Here is an 11,367-nt window from a genome sequence, read left to right as displayed (position 1 = left end):
TTCTGTCATTTCCTGTGTGCTCTTAGATCAACTTTTGATGACAAAACTTCCCAGCCTCGGTGTGAGACATTGAATGGCATTGTCACATTCTGCTGCTCACACAGGGCTAACGTTTCTCCTCATCTTCTCCCTAAAAATAGTATTTATCATTCTGGCACTGGAAGGCCCCTTTCACATCTCAGTCGAGACCATATATCAGGATGCCATGTGAAGAATCTCATTACAAATAGATTGTTGTTTTACAGGTCTCCCTGTTTTCATCATTCAAACAAAAATTAAGGTGCTCACAATGTACATGGCAGAGATATGTTAAAAGAATATCTTTCACTGCTTGTCTTTTGAACTTCCAGCTTTGTTTCGTAGTGACACACGACACAGCTGAAGGAAAACCACCACCAGGTATTAATTCTGAAGTTGCCATCACATAAGCAGTGGCAGTCCTCGCAAATAATATGGAAAAGAATTTAACAACTTCCTTTTTACAAAATATAGTCTGTAAAGAAACAATAGGATATCAGCACTTGGAGAAATAAAAGGAAGCTTTGTAATTTCTTTGCATGCTACTTGCTGTGATTTGAAGCACTGTGGAAGTCTATTTTGGCTCAGATGTCTGAAGCCAGACTGAGATCAGCAGACTTGGAAAGGTAGTTGAGGAAGAAACGAGGTATTCCCACACCTCACTATGGTCACCCTGCTGGCATCCTGATGGCAGAAGGCAACCCGATATCTGATGGTAGCAAAACTGCCTTCTGGTTTCAAAAACTGCATTTCTCAAGATGGAATATATACTGGGGTAAAATATGCATAACCCTTTTCCTGGGATGTTTTATGCAGTGTCTCTGTGAACAAGAAGCAAAATAAAATGGTTGACGTCAACAAGCCAGAAAGGCCAAAGTCCTAACAAAGTAGGTATAATATAACAGACACACATACCTGTGGGATACCTGACTTCTGGGAACGTAGGCAAGTGATTTCACAACTCTTTGTTTTAATTTTCTTTTCTGCCTTTTGTGTGTTGCTGTATTGCAAATTCTTCAAGCAGTTCCTTTCCTGTCTTTATAGTTTCATTTCTCTAAGGCACTTTCATGCTACTCTGATATAAATAGTAACAAGAACAATATCACATCTGGATAGTTTCAGTCAAGTACTTTTTTCCAGCACACTGCAGAAAACAGTGTAAAGAGATCTGTAGGAAAGGTCTCATCAAATATTTGGTTCACTTTTACAAAGAGATGGTGAAGATTTCTGTATAGCAACATTGGAGCCATAAAAACACCAGGAGTCGCATTTGGGCTACCTATGTTTATTCCTTTGTACACCTTTTGCAAAGCACTGAAACACACCCAGATGAACCTCATGCCTCTACAGTTCAGACCAATATTATATTGTGTCTTTCCTAAGACTCTTCAGAGCACAGCAGTAACCATTCAAGTGCAGTGACCAAAAATAGCCATTTATCTAATGGAGACACTGTACCATAAAACAATATTCCATGAATTTCAAGAACCACTTACTAACAAAGGAGCCACCACCACCCTTTCTTTTTTGACATAGATATCAATCATCTGGGCTTGAAAACTTAGAAACAAAAACACTTAGGTGCAACACCACACATTTCACTGGAGGTTTCATTAAACACTGCACACTAAGCCTACTTGTAGTTGACTGGTTCAACAAATATTGGTCCTTGTAGGGTGACTTATTGTGAAGATGGAGCAGGAGGTTACTGCTGACTTCTGCCTCATATGCTTTAGCTGTAGTTATATAAATGCTGAGCTCTTTAGTCCATGGAATCAATATTTTTTTATTTCTTTTTGAATGAGCCATGCCTGCAGTCTCTCCAGAACCCCCCACAAAGCAGTCTGATCTCTGTATCCTTTGGGATTATTTCTGAGAAGTAGCCTTATTGTGAAACTGGTGGGATTTGTGCAGGTCAGAGGGGATGGGAAAGTGTATAAAAAGATGAGACACATGGATGTCTACTTTGTCTGCTTATTTTTTAATGTTAGCCTTGCACAGATTCTGGAGAATGCTCCATTTTTTTTTCAATTTTTTTTTTTTTTTAAATAATTTCATGAAGCAAAACCAGAGATTTTTCTCTTTCCAGTAACCATAGAAACATAGCAACAATGATTACTGGAAATAGTTACACTTCATCTGTACTTGTGGGAGCAGGTTTGTGTTACTGCTGGAGGATGCAGAAGTTAAGCCACATCTGCATCCTTGGCAATGTTACCTGGCAAGGCTGCCATAGTCAGTGGGGAATTAATGAACCTTACAAAGGTCTTTAAACATCTGGAATAGCTGGAACACCTGCAATTCTGGAACATTTTTACTCTAGCTGCTTTTACCTGAGTTCAGTAAATGATTTTGTGATTGATTCAATAGCAAAACTGTGTCCATATTTGAATATGTATTTCATTATCTAAAAGACTTAGTAGCCACCAGAGCATTGGCTCTTTTCATATACCTTTAGATTTCTCAGAGAAGGGTCAATGAGACATGCAGTTTCTCAAGAGCAGTCACCATCAACATCTATCTTTATTTAAAGGGGAGGAGAGCACATCAATACTTTTTAAAAAGCTTTTTGAATAAGATAGTCTCCTATTACCCAGCTCCTTTCCCTTTGTCTCTTTATCCTTTAAGATTACATAGGCTTTTCAGATAAGCTACTGCTGTAAGAAACAATGTGGATTAAATCATATTGATTTGTTTGATCTTGATCTACCTCCACCCTTTCCTTTCCTGATTAAAACTTCCATTTTTCCACAAAGTTCTGTGTGCCCCTTTCACATTCTTGTAAGCAATCTACCACCTTCCCCAATAAAAGCCTGAATGGTGCCAGCTTTCTTCTGATTGCCTCTGTTAGACTTCTGGAGAAGGTGGGACTCCTTTGTCACACTAGATAGACCTTAATTAAAACCACATCCAACCTGAGTAGGCTTCATCCACATAACTTGTAAGTATCGGTTTCTAATCTGTTTTTCCTTTTAAAGACCAATTCTAACACTCCTCTTGTGTGTTCAGACATACACAAGGTCAGTAATGGAAAGTCAATATAAATGGAGATCTGAAAAGAAAGAAGTCTTTTTTTTTTTTCTTTTTCTTTCCAGTTAATCTAAATGATTCTGGAGCTAATACTGATACATGACTAGATACATGACTTAGGCAATACCTAAGTTCAGCTATCCAGTGTTTCCTACTGACCATTCCAAATAGGTTTTCCAAAAATGTAATAACTCATTCTATTAGTGGGAGCTATTGGTTCTTCTAGAAAAAATAAAACAAAGTATGACTTTTTCATCAGCAATTTTAAACATTCACTCAGGTTAATTGATTACATGAGCTAAGGGTTGCAAACTGAAGAGGAAATTGACTTCTTCAATATGCAAATAAATTACCAGGCAATAAACTGATACCAGCTATATCAGTATGAAATATAATTACAATTCAGCATCACAAAGAAACTCGCTTAATTTCCATGCTTGCATTCAATTTTCTGCTTTCAGTAATGCTTATGCAGTTCCTAGTGAGGGATAGATGTAGATTAATTCCCACAGAGCAGAGGATATTTGAACACAGCCACGCTCACTTCTTAACAATTTTGGCTTTGCACCATGTCACTTGTCATGTTTTATACAGTTCGTTCATCCACACTTACTGTTACTGTGGATCTCTTCTTTTCACCAGTGGCAACATATATATAGTAATACTGAAAGGGGTTTGAAATGATCTGCAGAGGGAGGTTGTGCTGCATCCTTGGATGTTTTCAAGACTTGCAAAGATAAAGCCCTGAGCAATCTGATTTGAGCTCTGAGCTGACCCTGTTTTGTGCAAGAGCTTGCCTAGAGTGACCTACCAACCTGAATTATCTTGTGAACCTACAGAAGTAAAGAGGAGGTAAGCAGAGAGGAAAAGAAGACTCTGAATGTAAACTACAGATCATTCTGAGGATACTGACAATTAGAGATTTCCTATAGAGGGTGAAGGGGAGAAGAATAGAAAAATGATAGCTGAGGAAATAAGAATGTATAGATCCTTTTCAAACTGCCTATGTGAAAGGTAGCAAAAAGGAAGGAGCAAAGAAGCAGTCAATACTGACATTTTAAAAACAAATATTGCATTTCAATTTTGACTATTATGAGTCCTTTCTGCTTGTATTTCTCATTTCCCTGACAATAGGATGGAATTCCACCACAGGCATCTGCAGCAACAGTACATGTCTGTTTGAAAAGAAGAAAGCCCACTCTTTCTTCCTTGAAGCCTGACACACTGGGGCTTTGTGCACAAGCAGGCTGAAAGCTGCTGGGAACTGAAGAGCTATGAGGAAGGCAGACTGGAAGAAAACACCTGTTAGATTCACGTGGCTCATGTCTCCTTTAAATGTAGCAGAGAAAAAGGCAAGCTACTTGCAATAGAAGAGGCAGGGCTTTAGTTGTTTTAAAGAAATTACATGGTTATGCAACTTCTTGAACAAAAGTATCGAGCCATAAAGATACCTTCTGTAAATATTCCTCGGTAACAATCCATGGAGGGACCTGGTTAGACAGAACAAACATCTTTCTGTACACAGCATACAGTATTGCAATGTATCATTTTCATGTTACATCTGTCCCTAGACTGGGAGAAAGCTTTAGGAAAGGTACCTGTTGCTCCTTTGGCTCAATTTTGTTGGCTGGGCAGAGCCTGTGTACAGATGGTATTATATCAATAACAGCAATTATGGGCCTTTTGTGGGTGATTTGTGGTTTAGGTCACCAACAATAAAGAAATAGCTTTGAAATAAAAACAGAGGAATGAGATTTGAGGGGAAAAAAAAGAAAGAAAAGGAAGAAGAGAAGGAATTCAAAATGCAGAGAAGTGCTCCATGTGTCACAAAGCAGCATGAGAACCAGGTCTATAACCTGCCTGCGGGAATCAGATAAGCTGCCCTTCTGCAGACCCCAATTGCCAGAGATCAAAGGAAAAGCAGAGATTAGAAGTATCTTTGTGACTGTGCAGTGGCTGTAACATACATTTCTGAAAGGATTTGATGCTACTAGATTCCTCTTTGCAAAAGCAGCTGGATTCATGCTTTTCCTCACTCCAGTACAGAGTTTGCTATGGAAACTGTGAGCGTCATGGAGTTTCTCCTTTGTAAGCTTCTTCCCTAATTCTTCAGAAAGCTATCCCTTCCCCCAAACAGTGAGAAGGTGCTGGCATCCCCCATGCAGAGGAAGTGTTAGAAGAGAAATAAGGCGGTGTTAAAACCTAGTCACTCAGAAGTCATCTGGAAGCTGAGAGCTGTTTGTGAACATTTGGGAAGACTGGCTCTTCTGTTTGAGTACGTGAAGGGGATGGATAGGGTTTATAAAGATTTGCTGACTCCATTTGTCTCCCAGGGTTCCTATGAAACAGATTTTCTGTTTTTACCAATTTACCCCTGAAATGGTCACATCATGTATTCTTCCTCACCTCAATGCTGCACAGCTCACAGACCAGACTTTTGCCTCTTGCTTGTCCTTGACTGTCCTACTCGAGTCTGTATATTTGGCATCCCAATGGCGTGCCACATTGTGGACAGGGAGCTCAGGCTCCCCACAGGACAGTTTTGAGTGCAGAAAGAAATGAAGACGAAAAATCCCTTTGTCATTTGAGGCTTAGAACAGATGGACAGGAGAGGGACTGGCAATAGAAGAGCTGGGATGTCTGGGTGTGCAGCAGCATCTTGGTCAATAAAGGAACTGCAACTGTTTATTAACAAATGCAGTTTGAAGCTTTGTGTGTCACTGTCTATAATCTCATGCACAAGGTCACTCTAACATCTAATAAGTATGTGCTTTGTCTATATCCTCCATCAGGCAGCTACAAGTCAATCAGCTTTATGGTCTTATGCACAGTTTGGTATGTCTAATTTTTATGATTCTTGCAATCTGCTGCAAGTTTAAGCTGGTTACTTTTAAATGCAACCTAAAAAGCCCAAGTGCTCTGTTTGCAGGACCTTAAGCACTTCAACTTTATGGCCTCAGATATAAAGTTCCCCCTCACTAAGCCCCTCCTAGAAGATTGTTAAAATTAAGGGCAGTATATTAAAAATCTGCTACATCTTTTATTATTAAGTCATAACTTGTGCACTTCTGGGAAAACGGGCTTGCCAGTCCAGTAGGTATCTGAATTGATGCCTTTCCAGTCTTTGAGAAGTGTCTGTTCTTTGTTTCCAGGTGGCTGTTGTGATGGAAGCTATTCACTGCAGGAAAAGCAATGCTCAGTACATACTGTACAGTTGTGTAGTAGCCCAGAGTATGATGGTACTAGCTGAAGAGGACAGAAATCTTTTAAACAGAATAGATTTTCTTTTCTGTATACATTAGACAAAAATATAATCTGGGGAGGCAGATCGTGAAATTAAATGTTCCTTTTTGGTTTCTAGGCAATAGAAGTGGAGGTAGAAGAGATGAAACAAACTGGAGTAAGTAATGTTCATAGAATAAAGGGGGAAGTAATGAATGGCCTGCTTGAGAGAATCAGTAGTTTCCCCAAGACAATCAACTAATCCCTAGACTCCAAATGTACATACACACATACAGCTTATACAACTGGATTTTAGACACGTAAATGCCTTCATACACATGATGACAATACTTAGGGTGATTTCTACAAATATTCTTACCTTCTGTTGGATCCCTGTGATTTCCATCTCATCAAGAGTAATTGTTGAGGATGTTGTTGAGGATGCTGAGGTAATTTATAGGCACCTGTGGGCTCATAAATCTTATGTGCTTAGCCCAGAGATGTCTCTTCTAGACATGCTCCATAAGCTGTATCTACTATCTATTACTGTACAGAGTATCTGTGTTAAAAAAAAAAAAAAGCTAAAAAAAAGGTAAAAAAGCTATTGCTCCAAGTCCAGCCCTATATTAAAGGCTTATCACAGAGAGCAGAGTGGAGATGTGTGCAACACGTGTGAAAGCTTAACTTCTATTTTCTTCCCTTCCATATATTGCTCAGCTTCTTCATGACAAGAAAAAAAGACTATAAAATTTTTGTTTAGACTTTCAGGAAAATGTTAACTAAACATATCAAAGTCATAGAGGTGGGTGAGAAGAAAGGATTTCAGATTGTTTTGCGTTAATAAAACATTTCAGAATATGAATAATGGACAATAGTTGAAAACAATGAACATCCTTGTGGGAGGAATATTTCCGTTTCAGGTAATCAATTTTAGGCTACTTAGCCATCCAGTCTCCCATGAGCCACTCTACAGTGAAAGAAAAGCTGCTTCAGAAGACTGAGGATGAATCTGTGTTAGTAGCTTTATATACAGGAGTGGAGTTTAGAGTATGCTTAACTTACTCTCCCCTGGCTCCAACTGTGTGGTCTCTGCACATAAGAATTGACTGAAACATACTCCAGACACTACTGGTCAATCAGTTCTTAGGACCAGACTACAACTAAAGTGAAGGGTCTCAGGTTAAGTCTAACCACCTATCTCAGGCTTCACAAACAAGATACTGAAAGAAGAGTGGAAACATTCTGCTCTGTCCACTTCTGTTTACAAATGAGACTCCCACACAACTGAGAAGTCCTTTCTCCTCCAATTAAATCAATGAACTGACTGTGGTGAGTGGCTACACTAAGACTTTCCACTTCTTATGAATTTGTGTTGTAAGCAGTCTCTCTGCTTGACCATTAATTTCAATACTCCTCCAAAATCTAGGATTACTTGATGTTTTTCTCTCGTTCATGCAGGCTTGTAATGACCTTAAAAGAATTAACTCAATGTGAGGTCACAAAATTATTTTAGCTGCGGATCAGTTGCTTAATAGCAGTCTTCTTGGAGTCATGTAATCATGCAGTCTGTAAGGCTCAAGTAAGTCTTTCATTTTCTGCCAGCTTATTAATGGATTTAACCACTCCAAAGCACAAAAAAAAAAAAAAAAAAAAAAAAAAAAAAAAAAAAAAAAAAAGAGAAATAGGTTCATGGGGAATTTTAAGGTTGGGTTTATATTGCCCAAAACATTCAGAGAAGCATGTATCTGCAAAGTCAATCAGCTATTTCTGTAACCACTTAACATATGATCTCTCTTTTTAAATCAAGTTCTGCTTGAAAGTCAAGTATCGCTATAGTCGCCTCTTACATCGCACAGGTGGGCTCTCACAGTGTTTTACTATTACTAATTAATGGTTTGTTTTTGGTTACATAAACAGATTTATAGACAGTAGGCAAAAGCTAGTAACAGAATTATTTTTATCCACTTTTTATCCATTTTTAATGGGAAAACATTTGTTTTGATTATAAAGTGAAATTTTGCTCGATATAATAATAAATATTCCATAAGCAAAATATTTGATTTTGAGTTTACTGTCCTTTCTAGTGCCAGAAATATTTATGATTTTAAGTAGGACAGCCATGTTTAATTTTTTTTTTAAACTCCAAAAGTAACATAATATGCCCCTGCCTCATAATAAACAATAGTCTAATTATATTTATTAGAATTGACTCTCAAGTGACAGTTAATAAATGCATAGTTGTATTATGCATACCAGATTCAGCATTCCAAAAACTTAAAAGCAGATAGATCAAAACAATGGAGATAAAAAAAGTCACAAAGACAAAACACAGCAAGTTAATGACAGGGAAAAAACTCAGACTTAAAAATTACTTATTATTTAGTAACTTGTAACAACAATTTATAGAATTGAATTAGAGGCAAATCACAGTCTTTCTGACGTTTTAGATACACAGTCTCTCTAATGCATATAGTTTGATCGCACAACAAAGAATTCCAACGTCTCCTTCCAAAAAGCAAAATAAATACTTCAGCACGTTTCTGATTCCACGTTATATTTGCTCATGGATAGTGAATGAAGAAAGAAAAGGGTACAAGACAACTCAAGTATTAATCTAGTTTAATTGAAACTCCTAAACATTTCTTCAGTGTGTTCAGAGTGTCTGTGTGTGGTGCATTTCTCTGGCCTGTTTCACCATATCTGCACCGAACCATACAAATACAGGATTTAATGGGCTCTGCGCCCTTTACTGTAATCACTCCATTGGCTCTTTGATGTGACATAGGTAGGGTGTGATGATGGAAAAAGTTGCTTCAGCCATGTATTTTCACCTCTGTTTCTGAAAGGTGAAGGGCAGAATTTTTAATCAAGAAGCAGTTTATCTTTAATTATGAAAAAATATAATTAGGCATTATCACCTAATTGCTGTTACTGATGGAGAAAGTCATATTTTCGTAAGTAGTGACCCATGCTGTATTATCACTCTGCTGTTTACTGCATAATGAATCTGTATTTGTGTTTGGCAGCTAGCCAGCGTAAATTAAAAGGTAATCAACATGCTTCTCTGCAGTCCGGTCATCAAAGTCACTGGCTCCACAGATGAGTAAATAACAAAGTCAAGTTGTGATGTTCTAACTGAAAATCTCCTCAAGGAATAACTGTGTTTATCTCCTCTGTTAAGACATCAAATGATTCTTAAAATAACCATATACAAAAAGCACTTCAAAACAGATCAGAATAACTGTGCTATACATCTGGTGTTGAGTTAAAAAACAGTTTAATGTCTCAAGGCACCACCATGGTAGAATTTTATACCTGCAAGTAATCATCTAATACACTACTGTACACTTAAGGTAATGTATTAATAAATAGCTTGTGCAATTTTGGGAAGCAATCTATAAAGGAATGTTAGATATACAGTAGGCACGTACTCTAATACAAATAAAAAAAAATCCTAGAAAAAGCATGCTGAGCACCGTTTGGTATAGATTGAGTTTCTTATTCTAAACACTATGTAAATCTTAACTTACAAAAGGTAAAACTGAACTCTGATAGCAACTGCTTATTTAAACTGATTTTCCTGGGTATTTGACTCTATGTTGTAGGGTTACTCTTAGGGACAGTGGACTCTGGTACTGGTTGTAAGGGGCTATCTTGTTCACTCAACTGTGCGTTCAAGTTTTCAGAAGTTAGGAGAGAAGAATTAAAAACTATTTCACTTAAGTCTGATTTTATGGATACAAGATGTGGTTCTTGAAAACTTAATGGTTCTTCTACTAACACCTGCGTATTTTCTCGTGTCATTCCCATATCTGACGGTGACTTTCGTTTCATTCTTGTGTATGATTTGTCTAAATTCTCCATGCCTTGGTCAGTTTTTTGAAATCGCCCAAAGAACCAGATGAAGAAACCAAACAAAGCAAAAGCCAGCAAACTTGGAATAAAAGCCAGGCATTTGACATCAAGGCTAGAGCCTATGTATCTGCTGTGCAAGAACATGTCTCCTTCGGCATAGGTCCGGTTGGTCAATGGGTTAGTGTTATTGGATCTCCATTCCCAAGACAACTTAGTTCTGTTAAGATCTTTCAAGCTTTCTGAGTCCTTCACGGTGTAGATCTTCTGTCCAGGACCGATATATTGACCATATTCGTGAGGTTTGTAAAATATTTGGTTCTTCCACATATTTAGATCCAAGATTAAAACAAGAAAGATAATCCCATAGTTAAACCATTTGCCTGTTTGGAAAAAAGAAACTTCTGTTATCTGGTATATCCATTTTAGAAGCAGAACACATGCATTCATATGTAAAACCAACTAAAAGCAAAAATCCTTTTGTAATAAATCTGTAAAGTAAAGTTGTAATAATATTCTCACTGTAATTAACTTTGTGCTGAATATCCCTTAGTATTTTACAGTTAGGTCTGGGCGCATAATAAAATAATTTTGTAATGCAAGCACAGAAGTATATCAATTGAATTCACATTGCAGTTTGTAGGTGATCTGCTGATTAGATAATTACATGATGTGGTACAGATCAATAAACATTAAAAACATTAATTTCAAGACTTTGAAAATATTGACATGGAGATTCTCCTTGAAAATGCTATATTTAATAGAAATATCTGTATGCGATTAATGACTGAAATGAGACTCTTCTGGGGTTTTGTAAGCATGTACATTTTAAGCACATACAGATATTGTTTAATATACCAACCATGGTATCCAAATGCTCACAGGTGAGGCAATTGGATAAGTGAAGATTTAGAGATATTACGCCCTTAAGAAAAAGTAAGAGTTGATTTTAATACTGGAAGGTTAGTCAGCTTAGCTTTCCTGTGCTATATGTAGTGAAAAACTCCTCCAAGGAGTGACTCATAGTCTTAACATTAAGTCCCTGAATACTGGAGGATATTGTGTTTATCATTTAAAACTAATCTTTTGCATGCCTCCTCTAGGCATCCAAAATATATAAAAGGTAATTTTATGCAATAGCAAAGTTATCCCTGCTTTAAGCAGAATACTGGAACAGATGACCTCCAGGCATTCCTTCTGAGCCAAATTATTCTATGAAAACACACACAAAAAATTATACTATTT

The 11,367-nt window shown here is 37.3% G+C and overlaps 1 protein-coding gene across 3 annotated transcripts in view; it reads right to left on the bottom strand.

Annotated features, from left to right (window-relative positions):
* Positions 1-8,625: 8,625 nt before the first annotated feature.
* The window catches only part of TMEM117 (transmembrane protein 117), a 202,033-nt gene continuing 199,291 nt past the window's right edge, over positions 8,626-11,367 (bottom strand). For all 3 annotated transcript variants that reach the window (XM_085219810.1, XM_085219824.1, XM_085219817.1), the window contains exon 8: positions 8,626-10,505. In XM_085219810.1, the coding sequence (XP_085075936.1) occupies positions 9,865-10,505 (641 nt within the window). In that variant the 3' untranslated portion in view covers positions 8,626-9,864. The remainder of the gene's footprint in view (positions 10,506-11,367) is intronic.

Source organism: Meleagris gallopavo, chromosome 1 (genome assembly GCF_905368555.1).
Source record: "Meleagris gallopavo chromosome 1, MGAL_WU_HG_1.1, whole genome shotgun sequence".
NCBI classification, from domain to species: domain Eukaryota; kingdom Metazoa; phylum Chordata; class Aves; order Galliformes; family Phasianidae; genus Meleagris; species Meleagris gallopavo.
The sequence above is the reverse complement of the archived record's forward strand: the minus strand, read 5'-3'. Positions and strand labels throughout refer to the sequence as shown.